The 22,400-nt window shown below is 39.8% G+C and overlaps 1 protein-coding gene across 9 annotated transcripts in view; it reads left to right on the top strand.

The window, feature by feature from the left end:
• ST3GAL3 (ST3 beta-galactoside alpha-2,3-sialyltransferase 3) overlaps positions 1-22,400 on the top strand; it is a 175,214-nt gene that overhangs the window by 51,574 nt on the left and 101,240 nt on the right. For all 9 annotated transcript variants that reach the window (XM_035537650.1, XM_050712287.1, XM_050712286.1 and 6 more), the window contains one exon: positions 14,829-14,921. In XM_035537650.1, coding sequence (XP_035393543.1) covers positions 14,829-14,921 — 93 coding nt within the window. The remainder of the gene's footprint in view (positions 1-14,828; positions 14,922-22,400) is intronic.

The raw sequence follows: 22,400 nt of genomic DNA on the forward strand, positions 1-22,400 counted from the left end.
TGAAAGGAGAGTTCTGCACGAGGATCAGCGTATGGTCGTGTAGTTAATTATAGAGTGTGTCTTAATGCATGTTTAGCGAGGCCCAGCTTAATGTTGTGTGGTCTTTTTTAGTTTGTCAGTTACTACTTTGTGCTCGGTTTAGTTACCATAATGATTACTTGGAGTTACACGTTAGAAGTGAAGATTTGCTTGCCTCGTACACGTGAAAAGCTCCTTTTTAGTAACAGCCAGTGTGACTTGGGGCGGGTCCCTTGCATTGTCTCCCTTACGCTTCTGTACTTGCTTTCCTTACCTTGCCTGCCTGCCGTTTTACGACATGTGAGATGGAAGCTGATGTCTGGTCAAACTGCTACTTGTGTCCTCAATTCAAACTCATCCTTCAAAAGCTATTTTGGAAGATACTTTAGCTGCTGGATCGATGACATTATGTTTCTAAACAACAGCCAGATAAAAGCCTGCCTTGGGTGATGGCTGTTCTCTTCACCTGCTGCCAGTCAGCTCTAAACCTTCATGGTAGCTGATGAATGATGGAGGAGGTGTCCCAGGGTTTGACTTTGTCTGGGGAAGAGCAACTCCCTGATAAAGTCTTGCAACTGTTAGGAGATGTGCTTGAGCTTTCTGCCAGCATTTGGAACTGCTGGAAGTAAAATTCTTCACTTAATAAGACAATGGTATAATAATGTGTTAGTTTGAGAGAGAAAGTTCATTTTTTTAATAGGTAGAATCACAGGCAAGAAAATTACTACTTCTTTCAATCAGAAAAAATGACTGAGACATCATTATGGTTGACCACAATAACGTAACACGAACATAATTAATATACTGTGTTTATACAAGATATGGTATACATTTTATATAATTCTTCTAGATAATTAAAATAAGGAATATTTTTTCCAGTGTGCTCTGTGCTTTGCTAGGTATCTTGTTACATGTTATTACATCTATTTACATGTTTTTCCAATATTATAAATGCGGGAGATACAACAGAGATTTTTGAGTTCTTGTTATAATTTCAAGGTTGTCTTTAAAAATAAAGGACAACAAAATGAGTCTTTGTAAAAATAAATAAATAAATAAATGGAAAGCCAAAGATAATAACCTTCACCCTGCAAGCTCAAACGAAACTTGATCTAGTCTTTGAAAAGACTGTAAAAATGGAGGGAGTTTTGGGCTAGGGAAACACAGATTGGATTACTTCTGTTTGTTGAAATTTCTTTCCTTCAGAGCTTTAATAATGAAGAACTGAAATGGAGCCCCTTCCCCTCGTTTTGTTTCTGGAGTAGGAGGTTGCTTTGAAGCTACGTGTGTGTCTATGTGTGGTACTTTGCCATTAAGCACTGTAAAAATAAGCAATCAACGTGTTGGAATGCTGGGCTTTCCTCGTGCCTGCTGCTGGGGGGTTTCTTTGTGCCCTGTTCCCCTTCCCACTTGTCTTTCTGTATTTCTACAGCACTGGGTGGGAGGAAGAGTAAAGTGAGAAGTCACAGGGATGTCCCGTCCTGCCTAGGCAGGAGTGAGAGTGCGCGTCTCGATGTCGCTTTTTCTGAAAGGTTATTTCAAGGCTTGACATACTTTATATCATTGGTATGTTCCTGACACTCAATTATTTGTTTCTTCTTCATTTTGGATTTTTCCTTTGACTTTTAATTCACGTCATTCTACTTAATCTCTTCCAATCTGCACTTATTGTTTGAGCACTTCAGGTATTTAAAAATGAATCCTAGCTATTCACAGTGCTTCAGGTATTGGGCTGTTTGTTGTTCATCTCATTAAACCTCCCACGTGTGGTTGGGATGCAGTTGCTATCCCAGTTCTTTGTTTTGTTCTTCCTAGCTGTTTTCATATTTTTTCCCAATTTTGGTATTTTGGAATTCTCATAAAGGTTCCTAATGCGAGTCTTTTATCTAACTTTGGGATTCTTGTGTTAGACACAACATCAGGAGATGAAGAAAATAAAGATTGTAGAAGTCAGAAATTCTGGATAATTAGATATAACTGAATCATTCCTTGATTTGTTGTATGCAAACAAAGATAAAAAATTATGTTTGGTGCTTTTAAAAGGGTCAGTTTCCTGAAGCTGGAAGTAATTATGAATCAAACTATGTGGGAAAAGAATGTAAAGCAAAAAATATGAATGGCTGGGCATTGTTTAAAGTAGTTTTATGCTGTTTGCCCCACTAAGTTCAGTTTCATAAGAAAGAAAGAAAAATGTTCCTGGAAAACCAGTTTTACCTACAGGATAAGTGAAAACAATGTTAGTGTGTTTATAGAAGAGGTAGAACAGTGAATGCAGGGGGTCTTGTTCTGTTTGGATAAAAAAAATATGCTTTTCTCAGCAACAACAATTCAAGCAACAGATACCTAAGTGCGTGTTCTTTGGAATTGTTATGTCTGGGCAACATTCTTCTAATTTTTAAATAGTAGCTGAGGACTTTCTGGAAAGCTAGGGATGACTAATAAATCTTCAAATGCTAGGGGAACTCCATACTACTGGTCGAAAGTTGATATATTTTAAATGCAAAAAGGGATGAGACTGTAAGCTTTTCAGCCCGTTTTTTTGATTCTGAGCACAATAACAATAGCCAGTATGGATTTCCACCAGTAAATAAATTGAAATGCTTGTAGTTCAAACTAGCGTGCATTTTTGTGTTAGATGGGTTTGTTCGTCAGGTGAGCATCTATGAAGGTGTCAGCATGCATGAGTTTGGTTTCTTTCTTGATACATTCATCTTGGGACTGGGTTTGTACATCTTCTTCTTTTATAAAACAGACTGGTTGTTATAAAAACTGGAAGCCTACGAAGAAAAGGCTCAGTTCTCTTTTTCCTTCCATATCTATAAGGCGGAACGCTTTTGTTTGTACTTCGTCAATGCAGTAGCATTAGCCTAACTGAATGCAATTTGTTTTTCAGGGTGAATGTGATTACAGCTACTAACTTTAAAAATTTCTGTTTACTGTTGTTTGAGCAAGCATTTTTTTGAGTTGTTGCCTTCCCAGAAGGGTAAACTTACTTTAGTAGCAAAACCCAATTCAGAAACTTCCTATAAGCACACAAATTACTGGGAGCCTTCGTATTCCTTTGTCATCTTGGGATAAGAGAATGCAAAAAGCCACGCTTCATATTCTACCTTCAGAAAACTCTTCTAAAAGTCAGAGATTAGGCCAACTAAAGAAATTACTTTTGGCCAGCTTCTGCCCTGGTGAACTATTTTTAAATTTATGGTTACTGAATATTCTCCTCCTAAGACCTTCCTGATCCCTGAATATGTTATGGAAATTGAATAAATGCATGTCACTGTGATGGATTGGGCTATCTAAGCATAGATCATTCCCAGAACTTCAGTTTAAGAGGTTAGAAATGCTGTGTTGAGGCCATTAAGGGAACGTCTCATTCAAATTCTAATTGGTTATGCAGTTTATTGCAAGGACTAGATGTTCTGTGGTATCGTGGCGTTTGATATGGATCTATGCTAAAACATTGGCATTCGTCACTGTATTCTTGATACTGGTCTTCAGGAACAATGTGAAAAACAGGTGTTTTGTTGCTGCCTGTCCTGAATCAAAGCAGTTGTGGGCTTATCATTAAACTGATGCAGGAGTTGCCTCTGTTGGAAACCCCTCAGGCATGTACGTGATCATCAAGCATCATCTCTCCTGCGTATGCGGGGCTTAACACAATCCCTTCTTGCAGGCCAGCACTGTTCCACCCCCGAAGAGCTCTACTTCCCTTTTGTTTGCCCATGGAAATACTTTAAGGAATCCTCGTATGCCCTCCCTGAAGAATTGAATGTATTCCATCAAGGGAACATTACAGTGTTTATCGAGCCTGCCTCTGAAGCATGTCTCTTACTCAGAAAAGCACTCGTGCTGGGGTATCTAGACACAGTTTAGTTGTCAGCTCTTTATTTATCTTTTTGTGTAAGTGGCAGCGAGGAGGTTTTATGAATGGGGTGTATGGGAAGAGACAGCTTACTTTACTCAATCTGCTGTATTTGTCTTCTGCATTGCTGTAATGTGACCAGATATGTCAAGGCCGTGCTGTGTTTATGTGCTAAAAATGCCAGAAATAAACGTTAAGAATATATATAGTGCGTGTGTATATATGTGTGTGTATAAGAATATATATATATATATATATATAATATCAAGGCAAGGAAGAATTTGGTGGAATGAACTCATAAAGATTTCTTGCATGCTGGTGGAGGACAGCAAAGCTAAGACATACTTTTAACAGCCGTGGTTATAATATGTTAGGTAAAATAACATTTCATTTATGCTGAAAGAACTCGGGAAGCTCTGTTGCTGTGCTAGAGAAGAATTGCATAGCAGGAGAAGAGAGGCAGGTATTGAGTGCCATGCTGTGAAACAAGGAGCATAGGCTCGAAGAACTCTAGATGAGAGAGGCTGATGAAACACCATTAAATATAAGCCAAAGGTGCATTATTTGTTCTGTTTCCAGTCTTACAGAAACATGACACTGTCTTGCTTAGTAAAAATCTCTTTATTTTGCTGTTTAAAGTTCTTCAAGGTTTGAAGGACCTAGGACCAGAGTAAGTTCGGATCATGTTGATCAACTTAGAATATGCTCTTTCTTTGGGAAGCATGACGTTGCTGCTAGCATCCTTGACAAATCAGTGCTGGAGAAGTACCCTGAAGGACCCTGACCCTGACAAGGGCTGGTGGGAGAGCTGATGTTGTGTGGTGCTCAAGGCACTGAACCAGACATGTTGAAAGCTACCTTGCAGCAGGAAGGTTACTCACAACCATGTTTGATGCGCCACATCAGGGCGGGAGTCGTGAGCTGTTGTTGCTGTAGGATCCTTTTAATGTTACGGATATTTGAGTTGGATTGTGAAGCTCAAATGAGATTTTCTCTAGTTGCTTTTGGGAAACCCAAACGTTAACTTCTATGGCATGCTTTGTCCTCTCACGTTACACAGAAGCACGTGGGATTCTTCCTCAGCTCACGGCAGAAATGAGCTCAGGCACAAACACTGCTGCTGACAGCCCCAGGTCTGTTCTCAGCAGGGAGAATCAGGACCACAAAGGGAGAGGCAGAAAACTGCCAGAATGTGTAGGGGCTCTTTCTTTCTTTCTTGTCTGCCATGCGATCTGTTCCAGCTGGTTGATGGAGGACAAACTGAAAAGCCAAGAAACAAAATGTTTATGATATGCATATTGAATGCATTTGGATACTCCGATCCATACAGGATTCAAAGCTGTGTTTTATTATCACGGAACTCAGGCTTTTGTGAATTTGTGAAGTGTTGCCTGTTTGAGTTAACAAAGAGAGGAGAGGACCTGTTCCACTGGAAAGTGAAACCTATTTCAGTGCTCAGCCTTGAAGCTTGCCTTAACCTGTACACCAAACGTCTTGGAAAAGCACTTGGGCATATGCTTTTTTGGAGAGCCCTGACCAGCCGATTCCTCTAGGACTGATGCTCAGTGAAGGCAAGGGTGATACAAGAAGAGGGGAGGTCAGATTAACCAGGCTGCGCGCAGCTCCTTCTGAGACAGACTTCATCCTGTTCTCTGACTCATTGCTGTTACATGTGGCAGTTGGGATGCTGGCTGGATTGCCTTTTCAGACAAGCAGATGCTCTTTGAAGTTTAAAAAAAAAAATAAAAATAGTCTGACCAGAAGAGAGTTCATTAGAGTAGTTTATGGAGTACAGAGGAGAGGTTTCCATCTGGGTGGCTCTGCAGCTTCTTGTTGTTAACAGTACTGGCTATTCTTAATTATTTACCCTAAAGCAGGTTGGATTTTGTTACGTGAGGGCACGTTGAGTGCCAGTATCAGCTTCTCCAGGTCAGCGTTACCTTCTGTATTTCCAGCAAGGTTTCTGGAGGAAACATTTTCCCAGCAATTTGTAGCTTTCCTCTTCTGAAGACTTCAGCATGGTACCTATTAGATTACTTGGTGTGAGTTCAAATCCGTGGCATCTGTCTTTAATATAGGTCAGTGAAGACAGCGTTTTTGAATTCTTACTACAAAAAGAGGAGTGCAAAAAAAATTCAGGGCCTCATGACTGTGTACAGCATTTTGTAACACTACCGCTAAACCACATTCCCCAATTGTGAGGTCGTCTGTTCGTGCCATCTAAAGAAATTTATTCACTGACCAACTTTTTCCCTCTCCATTTCAGTCCAGCCTGGGAGAGGGGAAAAAGAAAGTTCTTTCTTTTTCTTTGGTTAAGAGGAATTGATTCGTTGTTCCATCTCAGGCTGTCCAGATCATTCAAAGAAAAGTTTAGAGGGCAACCTTTGTCACCCTTAACCTGCAGAGTCACCTGAGAAAATGAAGAGGGAGAATATTGTGAACTGTTCTCGCTAAAGATTTACTATCAAGAAGCTGAGAGAGATTCTTCCAAGTGGGATTTATTCCCCTGAGGCTTGACCTCTGCCAATTGCCTATGAAATAGATGTGCTGCTGCAACATAAAGGACTAATATCCTGAACTTCCTTTGTGGGGAAAATACAAGTGGGCAGATCAAAGGTTCACCTGCCCCATGTCTTGTTGCAGAAAGTGCTCGGCAGAAGTGTTCGGGGAGGTGGTAAAACACGAGTGTGAAGCGATCCTTGCTCTCACGTTGCTCTTCGGTGTTGCTGCCCCAGAGGTGGAGGTGTTGGCAGACCTGCTGGTGGCTTTGGATCCCAGCTCTGTTTTGGCTGCACTAGTGTGTTGGCATAACAAAATCTACTGATCAGATGCACATTATGTGACAGTAGGGCTTCCTTTTGTCAGTGTTTTACTATCTTTAGGTTAATTTTGGTTGATGTCCCTAATTCTGACAATATGGGAAGCAGTAAATAATCACTGTGGCATTTTCCAGACCATTCTGCTGTGCCAATGCGCTTTTGAACCTAGCTGAGCGCTGTAAGTTTCTCTACAATCAAGTATTCTGTAGACTGCTTGTGATCTTGGATGAAATGAACTACATTTTTCAGAAGTAAAATTTGGTGATTAAAACCTTAGTTTAACTGATTTTCTCACTTGGCAGTTAAAGCTGCTAACCACTGAAATTTGACATTCAAGTCTACTAAACTGTAGCATCCACAGACTTAAAACTGTGATTTCAGCTGTGATACTTCAGGAATTTTTAGTTAATCATTTTTTCAACTCTAGTCTTTGGGGGAATATCTTTTGTTTTCAGAGGTACTGACTCCTACTCTGGGCAGGGGATTCCTGGATTCTGATTGGGTTGAGTTATTAATTCCCATCCCTTTAGCACTCGTTGGTCTTTCCTGGACCTACACTGCTGGATTCATTACGCTGCAAATAGAAAACCACTGTTCCTGGTCCAAAGAAAGCATTGTCTGCTTGTAGATGTAACAGATGAGGGGCGGTGATGAAGACCAAGGGTTACAGCAATAAAATTATGACATTTCAATCCATCTTCTTACATTCCTTCATTTGGGCAAAAGTGGATGTGATATTTGAGCGTTCTGTTTTCCATCAGACTTTTAATTGGGGCTCACTTTTTATGGCCATTGTGCAAGCCATGACTTTTGAGAGTTATTTAAATGGAGGATTGTATCAGTTAACTTTCTAAAGTTTTGCAAATTGCGTGTTTTAATATTAGGAAGCATTATCACTTCTGACTTTGGGGAGATGGAGACTCTGCTCTTCAAACAGTTATTTCAGAAATAATGTAGGAATCCCTTTGCTTTGCTGTGAGAGTTTTCATGACTAAGGGAGTCCTAACACACTCTGTCTCCAGATAAGAGACTAAGCTCTGGTGTATCTTCTTTGACTCTTATCTGTAAGAACAGAACGATGATACTTATTCATCTGTCTTCTGAGGATGGAAAACCGTCATTTTGGATATGGAAAGCAGTCCAATAATATACATCCAGGAATTAATGTCAATTATCAGCAAGTTACTTCATCCTTAATTTATGAGTTTTTGTCCAAAGTTTAATAAATAATTGAAAAAACAAACTCCTCTTTTGTTTTTAATTTTATTTTCTATATTATTTGTAAACAGCCGTCTTCTTGGCAAATCAAATTGCCGTATTTCATGCTTTTTAATGTAATCTAACAATATTTCAGCTATTTTTCTCCTTTCCATGTTTCCTTAAAAACACAAAACCTCAAATTAACTTTTTTCTGTACTCATTATATGTCTATTTGAATATAGTTGTTTTCTTTTCTTTTACAATTTGTAAAAAACAAAACAAACAAAAAAAGCAGAAGATCAGGAAATATCAGGGATTATTACTCAATTCTTTGAGGAGTATGCAGCGTGAGGTCACATACAAAATGTGCCATGGACTTTTCTTGGATTTTTACCTGCATCCTTAGACTCCAGTTTTATAAACTCACCGTTTAGTTTCTTTATGTAGTGGTTGAAATAAATCCTTTCTAGCTTGACCATTTCTGATTCTTTGCCTGCAAGGATCATAGTGGTTTTTTTAGGAGTTGATAAAAGGTTATTAATTGTGGAGGTTCAGGCTGAGTTGCTGTATGCTCTGAACTATGAGATGGTACAATGATACAGACCTTTCTGAAACAGAAATCATGGCTGTATTTCTTAAGATGTTTATGTATTTAGCGCTGTTGAGACTAATCTGAGATTGCTTCTTTTGCCTAGTGATCTAATTCCAGGATGGGAATGTCTTTTTTTTCCTAGTATGTCAAAGACCTGGAGTGGAATTCAGCAAGGAAGTAGGATCCTTGTGCCTTTTAGGAGATGAAAACCTCGTCAGTGTTTTTTTTGTAAAGGTGGCATATCACAAAGGGTGAACAACATTGCCAGTTCTGTTTGTGGTCTTTAGCTTTCAGTGTCCCTTTGTCTAGTGGGTATTTCCCAAATATAACATTGACATTGTGCCTTGCCGTCATTTAGGGTTATGGAGGAGGGCCATGGATTTTGGTGGAATGCCTTTAAAACTTTGTTTTCCTGAGCCAGTTTAATGTAACCTAATCTTCTTCAGCTGGTGTTCTTGAATAGTCCAAATAAATAAATAAATGTATGCGTTGATTATCTTTGCTGTTAAGAAATTAATTTCACGAGAAACCACAATTCTTGGTACAGAAACAGAACAGGACATTTTTTTTAGCGTGCATCATATCTTTTTTAGAAAGAGGGATTTGAGCCATCTCCCTTCCTATTCAGTCACACAATCTCCTTGAAGAACTTGCTTACATACTGAAGTAACATTTGAAAATATTTATATCTGTTTAGCTGGCTATAGTGTGATAGATGCATTTCCTGTCTCTTTCAGTGTAAGCATTCTGCTTTTCCTCTTCTATCTCCTCATTCCTTTTTTTTTTGTTTGTTTAGTTTTTCCTCAGCTGGACTAGAAAAACAGCAAGTGTCACATGATCCGTCCATGTAATCCTTTGAACCAAAGTTTGGAAACTTCTAAGGCAGCTACAGTCAGAGCTCCTTAAATTTGTCTCTGTTTCCCAAACCAAGCTGCACTCCTGCTGAATGTGGCAGGAGGAAGGTTCTCCAGCTCACCTTCTTTCTGTAATGTCTTGCTCTCAAGGAGATGCCACCTGTCAAGATAACATGGTGATCATGGCTCTAATTACAAAATGCAGATGTGCAAACACTTTTTTTCTGTCCCTTGCTGTTACTAGTGCATGGGAATCGATGTATTAAGCCTGCTTCTTATCATTCATGACCTTTCTTCCCCACTGATTCAGGGGCAATAATGGAAGGAGGATGCAAGAGCTGCATCACCATACCTGCTAAAGGTGTCCTCCCTGACCTTTAAGTGAACTGGTAGTATTTGCTGGCAATCTAAAATGAAGGGGAGAATTGGTGGGACACTTACTTTCTCATCTGTCTAATAAAAATCCTTGCCAGTTGCAGAGCGAAGATTGGTTTATGGTTTTGCGTTGGGGGTTTTCCACCTCAAATGGGATTTGTTGCTTCAGAAGCCTCAGAAAAAGCATATTGAGACTTGGAAGCTATCTACTTCTGAGACTGTAAACAATGTATAAAATAAATAACATTCAAAGATATGTAACTGATATTAAGTAAAATCTAAACAATTGCATGCCCCAGCCACTCCGGCTATGTATCCATTAGTGTCTTGGTTTGGAGCAGTCCTGTAATTTTGAAGCAAATTCCGTATTTGCCTCTTACTGTGCGTGCTGATTGTGTTCGCAGGCTGGTTCTGAAATGTAGCTCTGAACAGATTTTGGGGGAAAGTAAACTGAAAGCTTTATGCTAGGAGTCTACCAAATACCTATCAAATATTTAGTGTGGAGGGTCCACAAGTATACTTTTGGCCAACAGTGAGCCATGTACATGATGGATGGTTGTATCTTACCCAGGGAACCTGTCTGGAAATCTGATCTGAAGTAAAATGCCCTGAATTTGTGTAGTGTAGATACGAGAGTCTCAGCATTAACTGCTTTGATCTAGTGATCTGCCCTTTTTCTGCCAATTCAACTTCTATTACTTCATAATAACCACTATGTTAACCACTGTGTGCCTTTCATCTCATGTTCTCGTGATGTCTCCTATTCGTTCTTCAGGTATCATGCTGTACACTTTGTAGAGCTGTTTTAAAGGTATAAGACTCAAGTTATATCAGACCAAAGAGAGAGACCTCAAGGTGAAGGGCTAGCACGTTTCTGAGGAACTCCTTTTCCTTGTTTCAGAAGTGTACCAGTACATATGTTTTGTGTGCAAGTGTAACCAGTCCTCAGAGAAGATGATCTTCAAATAAGTGAACTTTGTCAGTTTTTACAGTTCACAATTTAAAATCCATGCAGAAGGCCAAGAGGCAAAATGTGTCTCCTAAACTAGATTCTGAATATTCAATTATGTGAGCTTAGTTGCACGCTTCTTTTTTAGTGGTCCAAACAGTGAGTTTTTAATACTTCCTATTTAAAATGAACTTACATTCCAGTCCAATGAGGATGACATGCTGTCCCTGGTCAAGGCATAATGAAGGAATTAACCGTGGTGACACTTTCATGTTTGAGATTAAAAGATGACACGCATCTGCCAAATTCATGCAAAAGGAAAAATCTTGTTTCTTTTTCTAATCCTCTGAAAGCAGCTGGATTTTTAACTTATCCAAATTGTGAAATTTTGTTAAGATTGATGGCTACATAACAGTGTAGAGAAGCAGAGAAAATCTTAAGGAGGAATTCAGGATGTGTACTGGTCTCATAGGAGAAAAGTTAGGAGGAAAAAAAAAAAGCAAGAGTGCAGTTTCTTTTTACTGGAAATCAGCCAGTTGCTTTCCTTTAACTTCATCCTCATGCAGGCACTTGTTTAAAAATTGCAGATGTGTACAGTTACTGACTATGAATTGTTTCCTTCATTCATTCTTGAGCAATGTAGTATCTTACTGTTTTACTTTCCCCTGCACAAAGTCTGAGCAAAATGTAAGGGTCCACGGTGTCATCTGACTACATCCTTTCTTCCACCTCCCCTAGCTCTTTAACCACCTTCACCTAACTGATGTTCTTGCTGTAACTAGCAGCGTGGGAATCAGGAGTCAGAACTGATGTGCTTGGACTTTGAAGATGTAGAGAAGATTTCCACCTTGGTTCCGTAACTGCCATGATAGCCCTGCATGGCTTACCCCAATAATTCCTGTGTCATCAGGATCTCCTTTGATTCCAGGCACAGTAACAGAGCTAGTGAGGTGAGGCTGTTCGCTAGTAAAGCACTAAGAAGGTAACATAGTTTGGTTTGGTGCATAGTTCTTGACCTATCTGTTGCAGGCAGAAATCAGGATTATAAAAGAAGAATCGAGCTTAAGCTCTTGAATGCTGTGCACCCTGTTTTGCTAATTTGTGAGGCTTCTTTTGCAGAATGTACTCTTAGTAATACTATTTCTTCTATTGGGAAATAAGAAATGTAATCACAAAAGTAGCAACAGATGCAGCAGTGTAATAGGTACACAGTGTAATAGGTACATCGTCATCAAATATGAAAGAGGTGCTTACTCATACATTTTAGTTCTGAATACTAGTTTTGTTACAGAGCTGTGTACCTACTAGCAAACACTGTGATTTGTTTGATGTGTAGTTCTCTACCTCACACCTCCAGCATCAGCCTTGCAGTACGGGACACTTCATGCAAGATGTTTTGCGGACTAATTTATGGAAGAGCAATCTCTGTGAGATCAATGAATCTTGCGGGGGAAAAAAAAAACAACACACACCACAAAACAAGTTTGTACATCTAAAATGATGTCAGCTTGGATGGCTTTATGAGGTAGCAGAATGGTAGACAGCAAACCTGTATGCAGCCTTACTCTAAACATTTAGCCTTGATTTGTATGCTAAAATAGGGTTATCCTTACGAGCATGTTGGCAATGACAGTGTGGCCTCAACATATAACTGAAGAAATCAAACAAAACGCGTCCCTACATGGATTTAAAATATAGAGTGCCCACTTAGAGTTTTCTGTAGCCTGCTGGCTTAATAAGTGGCTAGAAGAAAGGAGATGAACAAACGTTGAGTGATGCGAGATGGCAGCTACAATTGGCTTACGAGAATTTTTCTGCCTCTGGCAGTCTGGCTCATAAACTTCATCACATCCAAGAAATGTCAGCAGCTCTGCCCCTCGGGCTCCAGCAGCTCCGAGTATCTTTGTGGGTTTTGTAACTGACAGCTCCGGCATCAGTATGCTGCGCTGACCAGCCCTTCTGTGCGAAGCAAATGCACGGGGTTGTCAGCCCACTGTTCTTTTGCAGAAACGCCATGATGGGCATCTGAGTGACATTTTAATTTGATAATGAAAGCGCCATTAAATCAGAAAAGAGAAAAATGCCTGTGCTTGTGGCACAAGATATTCTGTGTGACCACTGAGGTCATTTGAGCAAAGCCTGCCATTCAAATGGTTATACAAGTTTGCCAGCAATGACTCACTACCGTGGTGGCTACAGATAAATTCCAGTTGCTTTGTGCTTGTTTTTGAAGATTTCGGTATTAGGGAGCTCTGTATTTTTCCCTAAGCCAGAAAAATCCAGTAACACTTATATTTGCTTGGTAGAGATTAAAATTTCCCTCACTTCTTCATATCTGAAATGGTGGCATGCTGCAACAAGCAGTGACCTATACACCATGCTGTCCCTTTTGACAGTGTTAGAAGGGAATACATTTTAGCACCATTAAAACATTCTGTTTTGTCAACAACAGACCTTCTCTTCCTGTGCCTGTTTATAAAGAGATCTGGACTGGAGTCTGAACACAAATCATTCAGTATGAGTCCTAGATGAGGAATTGTGATAGTAAAAGATCAAATGTTTTGACCAAAATTATGTGGGAAACCTGTGGCAGGATTAGAGTTGGGCCTATGTTACCTTAACTTTTTTCATGTATCTACAAAGGTCTTAACAAATGAAATACTTACAGTAACTTTTTATTTTGTCTAGCTTACGTCCTTTTCCAGCTGTTGAAGACTTAGACTGTTTCTGCTGAATAAAACTGTATTCTTTAAGAACCACAGATTTAGGAAATTTTGTAGTATATGTACAATAGTAAAATGTACTTTTCATCTGTTGATCATCCAGCTGGAGCTGGCTATGATCTCTTGGGAAGTGATCCCAGTACCAGTACAAGGAAAGCTACTGCCAGTTCAGCACAGAACTGCTGACATTCAAATACAGAACATCCCTGGTTAGGGTTCTGTTTGTACCACTGCTCATGATCCCTCCAGGATCCCGTTTTCAGTTCAGGGGTTCAGCTTTGTATCACTCACTTGAAATGCTCTGACTCCATGCTGTTACCTCCAGCAGCAGTTTGCAACCTAACTGATGTTGGTGATGCGTAGAAAAGTAAATACTGTTGCGGTAATATTGGGCTCTTCAAAATGATTTTTGAAGATCTATTTTGCAGATCTGTACTGTTGTCTTCATTTGACTGTTGTTACTGACCTGTAGGAAAAAAACCTTCCTTCCACGCCTACCGCTATCAAAATAGCGCTGTATATACAGAATTATTGATCTGCCCTCAGTGGTAGTAAACACTTGCAATCTCCACTGATTATTGAACATGTAACTGTAAATGCATTTTTCTGGTGGGAGTATTAATCATTCTCATACTGTGACCGACATTAAGATATATAATGTTATCTCAAAAGCCCAAGTGAGTTAACCTTTGCTATGTTTTTTGTGAAACAATGAATATAAAAATTCTACAGGTGGTAAATGGGAACACAAGCGAAATTAAATGGTACTTTTCCAGGTCGCTCAGTAGGTCTATGGTAAAAATATGTACTTGACTTAAGTATCTTTCCTTGAGTTGCTAAATGCTAAATAGATGTTGTTTCTGTACCAAAGCGAAGTGGAAGAAAAAATGCATATCTGAATTTGGTCCTGGAATCGCTAGCCAAACTCAATTATTAGACACATCTCAACAGAACAGCAGCAGCAATGTTGTCTGTCCCAAATGCTGAATGCATCCCTTGATGATAGCCTGTCAGAACTGCTCAGCAATTTGTTTCAAATGTTTGAAAGGTATCTTACAAATAATACTTTTCTATAATTTTAACTTTGATCATACTCTAGAAAAATAGCCAAAGCAAACTGCTGGTTATACTTTCTCCCTTTTGAAAAGCTGAAGTCTAAAAAGGTGTCTCAATACATTTCTTCCAGAAGCTTTACCTTCCTAGGTATGAAAATGTTTCAAAAAAATAGTGGTTTACTGGTATTTCACATATCTTTAACTCTCTCCTTTGTTGTTTGTTCTCCCGTGGTGCTATATTACAACAAATGAATACCCTTCTGTGTTGGCTATTATTCCTCGTAGCTGTTATTGAGAAAAGTTGTAAGAAAAAATGACTTGGATGATTGCAAAAACCAGTTCATAGCAGGAGAGTCCTGACTCTGTCCTTATTTTTCACAGGCCTCCAGAATTGGCATCAAGGTATGCAAATTTCTCTGAGGGAGTGTGCAAGCCTGGTTATGCATCAGCACTCATGACTGTCATCTTCCCAAAGTAAGTAATTACTTTACCTTTTTTTTTCCAAGTAAATTCATCATGGTTCACAGGCTAGTTATCTTCATTTAAAGGTTTCAGCTGTCTGAGAATCTGGTAACAATGTGATGAGTTATTTCTATAGATAAACTAATTACTGCAAAATACTCATCTCATTTTCATTTTAAATTAGACTTCAAGAAGAGGGTTTCTTTGCCTGCTAAAACCCAAAATGCTATTTTTCCCCTCGGTAGCTACTTACAGACCACTGTTGGTCACTCACAAACAGCTAACTGCATTGAACTAATGTCACATAAAGAGGAAGTACCTTTTCTCTAGTCTGTTTTCTTGTTCATGCATTAAAAAATTATAGTTCTACAGATATCATCTTGCTGGGGTTTTGTGTTCAGTTGCTTCTCCTAAATCTTACTAAGGTCTGCAGGTTTTTTCCAGCATGTCCTTCAATTCTTTATTAATAGCATTCAATGTCAGAAATATCATTATTTTACGTAGGATTGGTCTAAGGATGGCTGACCTGTAGTTCTGCAAAGAATTATCTTCTGAAACTTCCCTCATACGCAACTATACAAAGCTAATATTACCAAGCCAGGTATCATAATCTAATATATTTAGAACTCTTAAATGTAAATCATCTTGCCTGCATGATTTCTTTTATTTTAGCTTTTGTTTTCTGTTGCTTATGTCATTCGTAAAAAACATGATCTCTCAGGGTGACATTTTTCAGGCTTGGTCTTTGCCATAAAATGTTGGGGGGGTTTGTTTTGTTTTTGTTTTGTTTTATTTGGATAAAGTTGGTTTGGCTGTTTTCAAGCATGAACAAAATGAATAAATGTTTTCCCATTCTAAAGGTTCCTGACTTTTTAGTGCAATTTAAAATGTAAATAGGCAAAATATGATGGAAATAGTTGAGATAGAATAAATATTTTTCAGAGGATGTAACTCTTCTTGGTAAGTGCTTCTTTAATGGTGAAAATGTGACTTCTGACTTTACCAAGCATGAGTATGCACTAGATGGATTAAAGAGCAATGCCCTAGAAATTTCAAAATGTGGTTGCTGGTGAGGAAAGCCTGAATGGAGTTATTTCCACAAGGTTATTTCCTCAGTCAATCGGTTCTCATTCTCGCAGTGCTTAATGTCGCCATCAATAATCCAAGCTGGAAAAAATCCTAGGTTAAGTGTGCAGATGATACGTTTATTGGAGAGTACTCAATAAATGATTGGGTACTTCTAGAGAACAATCTGGATTGCCTGGTTTTTTTTAAGTGGCCACAGTCCAATGAAATATATTTTAAGACGTCCAAATATGAAACAAGACATCTGGGAGGAACAAATGCAGATTATGCCTTTAAGATAGAAAAACTGTATTGGAAGCAGACAGAGAAAAAGCTTCATGTAGTCTCAGCAAAGTATCATAGCTGAAATGCTGTTTCAGGGTCACATGGACATGCGTAAGATGAGAAATTTTGCTTGTCTTTCGCACTTGTTAACCAAAAACAAACAAACAAAAAGACCCACACAACCCAAATCTTCCTGAGCACAGTGTCCAGTTTCAGTGGTGAAAGTCTGAGATGGGAGGAGAAAGAAGAGGCTGAAGGAAAGCCACAAAAACAAACAAGGATTGGCTTAACCAGTAAAGTAAACAAGGCTCCTTAGAAATAAGTCATGTTTCTGCAGCAGGAGACACATCCAAATGAGGAGAATAGGAAAGAGCGTTAACTTTGGCAAGTTAAATATACACCATAGTAAGGTAGGCCAAAAAAATGTTGAGGAACAACTTTAGAAAGGCATGAAAAATAATAAAACTTTGTCCAACTGTCAAAAGCAGAAAGCCTGCCAGAGATCCTGATGGGCTGATAGATGATCATAATATTACATGTGCGCTAATGGAAGGTAAAGCCATAGCAGAGAAGTTATTTGCATTGCTATTCACTGCAGAGTGGTTCCCATGTGGAGACCTCCTTTGTGGGGAGCTAACTGGGGGAAGCTGTCAGAAGGGTGACATTTTGGAGCAAATCAGCACAATGAATTGCTAGGAAAAGTTCTTACTTTGTGAAGAACTCGGCGATGAAGTTGCTGAGTTACACACGGTTGTGTATAATCATTGCTTAAATTGGCCTTAGAGGGGAAGAATGAAAAGCAGTAAACGTGTCAGGCTTTTAAAGAGGGGCTCACGGAGTGTTTGGGAAACTGGAAACTATTAGAGAGCCTGGTTTCTATATTAGGCACCTTGGTAGAAACTATAAAAAAAAAGAATAGAGTTGGTGTTAACAAGGATAAAGGCGATAATAGAGAGGAGTCAAGTTGTCTTCTGTAGCAGGAAGTCTGGGCTTGTAAATGTGCTCATGTTGTGTGAATGACTGGATGAGCATTTGGTGAAGGTGATTTAACTAACACAATGTGTCTGGATTTCTTATTTAAAAAACAAAACACCTCTTGGGGTTTCCAAGACTGTTAGGAGATTAAACTGGCGTAACCCTGTAGTGATTAGGTAGTGACTAGGCAAAGATTGGAAATGGTATGGGGGAAAAAAAAAAAAAAGAAGATTGGACCATACAGCAATGTCACTCATGGAGTCCTCTGCAGAACGTGTGCTGGGATCTGTGGTGTTCCAAGTGCTCATAAAATATCTGGAACAGGGGATGAATAATAAACGCTGACACATTTTTCCAGGTTGCAAGACCAAAAGCTGACTCTGAAGAATGTCAGAGGGACCTGACAGCGCAAAGTGATGGAACGACAGAATAGCAGGCCAGGTTCAGTTCTGATAGATGGCAGACAGTGTTTATTGAGAAGATTGATCTGACGGCATATACCCAATGATGTACTCAGTTATGCCTTGCAAATCGGGAAAGAGAAATTGGAATTACTGTGGATGGTTCTGTGACTTATTGACCAGTGGCGGCTAAAAGAGGGAACATATCAAAAGAGAAATGCAGAAAAAATAAGAATGTTATCCCACCGTGTCTCCTGCCTTGCACCTCTGTTCAATAATGGATGTGATTCTCTTCAACTAATTTTGAAACAGGACTAGAATAATTCAATATATATGGTGGTAATAAAGAATAAACAAAGATAAAGAATAAATGGAGTTATTTCTGTGATCAGAAAGATTGAGTAGACTTAGACTTTTCGGTTGGAGGTAGAGAAATCAGAGAGCAGAAGGGATTGATAACTGAGTAAAGCAGTAAGTGGCACAGAGATAATGTTTAGGTAATTGCTTCTCTCAGTACAAGATTCAGAGATATTAAAAGGAAATTTAGTGTACCAGGTTTAAAGTAAACGAAGGGAAGTGCTATTTCATGCTATTTCCAGTTATTTTTTTCCCTGAGAATAAGTTTCATAGAATAAAAAAAAATGAAATTAAAAAAAAAGACAAACTGACAATCAAGTTTTATTGACTTGGGTTTTGGTGTTTCTGTGTGTTTTTTTTGTGTTTGTTTTTTTTTTTTTAAATTAGTGTGACTTAAAGGCAGACTGGCATAGCTTCATAGAAACACGCTGCAGTCTGACTCAGGACATCCATTGCCCACCAAGAGGAGTGGATGCACGATCTCAGTGTTGCATCTCCGTTAGGAGCTGGCCAGCTGGGCTGCCTCTGGTGCTCACTGCAAACGGAGGAGTTCTGCTGCGAGACCTCGGTTATCTCATTTTTCACTTTCCAGAACAATCTGATTCTGCCTCTTAAAAGCCGACTAACAGTAGACAGTGACTCAGAGTGCCTGAAGTAAAGTTACTGGTTTCTCAATGAAACAAAGAAAATGGCAAGCGTCTTTGGTAGAATCGTATCAGTAGGTCTTTGTTCAGTGAATTTGACTATTTTTAGTAGATCTGAGGTCACCTACAAGTCTGGAGTTAATGCTGTGACCTTTGTGTGGAAGGCACTAACTTGTGTTTGTGTTAGCACTGCAGTCTCCCCTCTGTCTGGCCTTGCTGTGGAAACGATGCTGCCTGTGTACAGTTATTTCGTTTTCTATGCCGTGTTCTTTATTGAATGAGAAAAAAGACCTCTGCCCACAGTTTGTGGCTGCCGTGCCAGCCTGGGACGGTTCAGCTACTGCCAATTTTCCAACCACAGACTCTTGTAAGCTGGCAGCTAACACCAGAAATTCGAGGAGTTAGTAAATACAGAGGGAATGCAGCCTGCAGACTTGTGAATCTGTGTTTGGTAAGAGAATATGGGGAAGAAATATTAAAGAAAGAGTGTCTGAAAGGATTTCAGATTATGGGGGAAGAGAAAGTCTGATATATAAAGAGATTATAGGTGTTGTGACCAAAATAGTGAATTTATGTAAGACTATTTCTTAGTGCCAAGAATATGGTTATAAACAGCTCTTTCTAGTGACTTGGTCCTAAAAAAAATAATCTTATATACATGAATTATAAACTCCTTTAAGTCAATTCATAAACAAAATGAGTTTCACTTATTTGGTTATTTTGCTGTAAACTTTCTACTGATTAGCACTTGACATTTCACATTCACAAAATTCACATTTTTCTTTTTTAGAGTTCATTTTAAATACAGCAGCCCACTCTCCACTCTGAGGAAAACCAGCTCTCACATAATCTCTTCTGGTTTTATATTTTCATGCTCAATTGTTTCTTTGTACGTGAAGTTCAAAATGTTTTAAACTTTCATAGCAGTGGGGAATGCGTGACATGGGTATACTTCAGATAAAGACGTTTTGGTGACTTTCTCTAATCATTTGTCATTTGTCTTTATTTTTCTGATGCTTAGGTCCCCCTTAATGTTATAGGTCTTGACGCCTGTGCTTTCCTCCACTTACACAGGCCAGGTGTGTAATAGCCAGCACAGCTCCAGAGTGCCTTTCTCCATCACGTACAGAGACTCCTGTACTTTTGATATCTGAGCTCAGCAAAATTTTCTTTGCCATCGCTGTCCTGCAGATATAGTTTATGAAGTTTTTATTCTTAAGAACGTGTTTTGTTTTCTTTTGTGTCCTAAAGGGCGTGATTCTGATAAGGCTTGGAGTTTCAGGTGGAACTGGAGCCTTAGCAAGGACTTTAGTGTGGATTGGGATGATTTCAAAATGTGATCCCCTCATCCCAAACACTTCCCCCTTCATTTCCATATCTCCTTCTTGGAACCTGTGCTTCTTATAATAAGCACACAGGAACACCTTTCCAATCTACGCTTTCCTGCTTTGTTACTTAGATATTCAGGGGAAAAAAAAGGATATTTAGGAAAGAGAATTATCATCCCTTTGTTTAGAGCTGACTTGGGTTGTGTTTGCCTGTCTCAGCACCTTGTGAAGTACTGCCATACGCAGCATGGGCTTGTGCTCAAGTGACAGGGCATGAGCTCCGTGCTCAGAGGCTGCCAGGAAGGTGACTGCTGTTTCCTTTTTGATTAACTATTTAAGAAGAGCAGAGGAAGCCAAAGGATGGCAGCTTCATGTGGTTCTGGAGAGCTCACTGAAGAACCAGGCTGGGTAATTAGTTTACCACTCAGAATTGCTATGGGAGTTTTAAAGTGTTCCCTGACTGCAGCATGACCTGCCTTCTGTGTAGTTTGTGATCTTTTTGGGTGCAGCGGGTAGTAGTACTCTTTATTTACATACATATTATATATATATATATATATGTAGGTATATATGTATATATATACACATACACATTTTTTCTATATATACATGTTGGTTTTTTTTTTCCCGTATATAGGGACAAGGGCATGTTGATGGAGGTATATTTTCTCCTGGTAAGTGCTGAACTCCCTAAGCTTCCCTCAGTTCCTTAGTGAACTCCACTCTCAGGAGCTCAGGACTCCAGGATGGGAGGGATGGAGGCGGCGGCGGTGCCCAGGGGCACTGAGCAGTCGGCGTTTCGCACCTCTCCATCCTGCGTGCTGCTCAGTGCCTGCCTCCCGACCCGGGAGCCAGAGCACGCCGCGTGCCTGCCTTCGCCTCCTTGCTCTGTGTTTTGTAAAAACCCCGGCTAAACAAGCGTGCGAGCCAAAGCATGCACGTGGCGTGGTGCTCATCAAAGTGCCTCTGATGTCAAGGCAGCACCTTGCTTCCCCACCCAGGTCTCGGTGGCTTTTCCCGTAACACATCCTCGTCTGCCACACCACCCTCATTGGCAGCAAGTGTAGCCTGCTGCACTGCTTTACCCTTCTCCTTGTGATGAAATACTGCCTTTTTTTCCCTGTACGTTTTGATTCTCTCACTTTTTCACCTCTATATTTTGTGGGTTGCGTATTATATCCAGTTTGAAAACACAGAGGGTGCTTTTTTAAAACATACATTAATGTAGATTTTGAGTGACAGAATCGGGTCAGAGGATACACCAGGTCCTAATGTATGTTCCTTTGCTAATTCCTGTGTGTGTTTTATTGCCAAGCACTCATCTGAGAGGCTCAAATCTCTCATACTTCTGCCTAAAGGTGAAAAGTACGTTATCTCACAAAATATTTCGTCTCAGCTGACTGTGCTTTAGTGAATGTGCAGCACAGTCTTTTAGAAGACGTTTGCTTTTAATGTTCAAGCTAGGATTGTTGTCTGAGCTGTTGTTGCTATTTATAACCATGGAAATGGGATTGTCCTTCACAATGCACCGACTGCTTCAGTCGGTTCCACCTGCACAGGCTTCAGGAGGAGGCAGGTATTAAGTGGCAGCGTTTGATAACTGATGTTCAGGGTGTTGAAAACTGGTAGTGGTGATAAGCAAAGCAGAGGTTAGAGAGTGTGGTCAGATAACTCATTTCTCTTTGATAGTTTTCTTTGATTCTCTGCGTTCTTTGTTGTAGAGAGCAATGATTGTAATGCCAGAGATGAGCAGACGAGGCTGTGCAAACAGAACTGCAGCGCTAGCTCCTGAATTCATTGCCCTGAGATCCAGGTGTTGTTCTGCGTACCCCTTCTGTCTTGGCTTTGTTAGCTTAAGGAGTTCATGCTGTCTGTCCCTTGTGCTGCTCCCCTACATGAGCTAGCATAAACACCTGCAGACAGTGCAATAAACTGGATAAGTAAAATAATCCTCATGTCCGAATGTTAGTTTTCCCTCCCCCATCCATCGGCTCCTTTTGCGCAAGCTTATTTTTAATCCAGATGAGTTCACTGATCCAGTTTATGGAATTACCAAATCACTGGACCAGCCCAGGCAAGGGTGCAGCATGGGTACGCCGAGCTGAGGTGAATGGACTGCAAAAACCCCTTCAGCCACCTGGGCAGGAAGTAGGTGTCTGGTTTCTCCCTCAGTTCGTGCAGGTTGTTCGCGTTAATCCCATGTTGACTGTTTTCATTTTCAAAAACTGTGCAGAGTACATGCAATTCCTATGTGCTCATCATGACAGTAGGCTCCATGCAAGATCTATTTTTGGAGCTGAAATCTTTCATGCTTAACCTCTCTCAAGATTAATAATAATAAATGTGTGCAAGTCCATGTGATGTGCAGGCTTCGTGCCCAAGAAGTTTGTCTTCAGAATCCTTTCCATGACTTCTGAATTAAGTGAGATTGTTAGG

This window comes from Cygnus atratus, chromosome 8 (assembly GCF_013377495.2).
Source record: "Cygnus atratus isolate AKBS03 ecotype Queensland, Australia chromosome 8, CAtr_DNAZoo_HiC_assembly, whole genome shotgun sequence".
In the NCBI taxonomy this organism is placed as follows: Eukaryota; Metazoa; Chordata; class Aves; order Anseriformes; family Anatidae; genus Cygnus; species Cygnus atratus.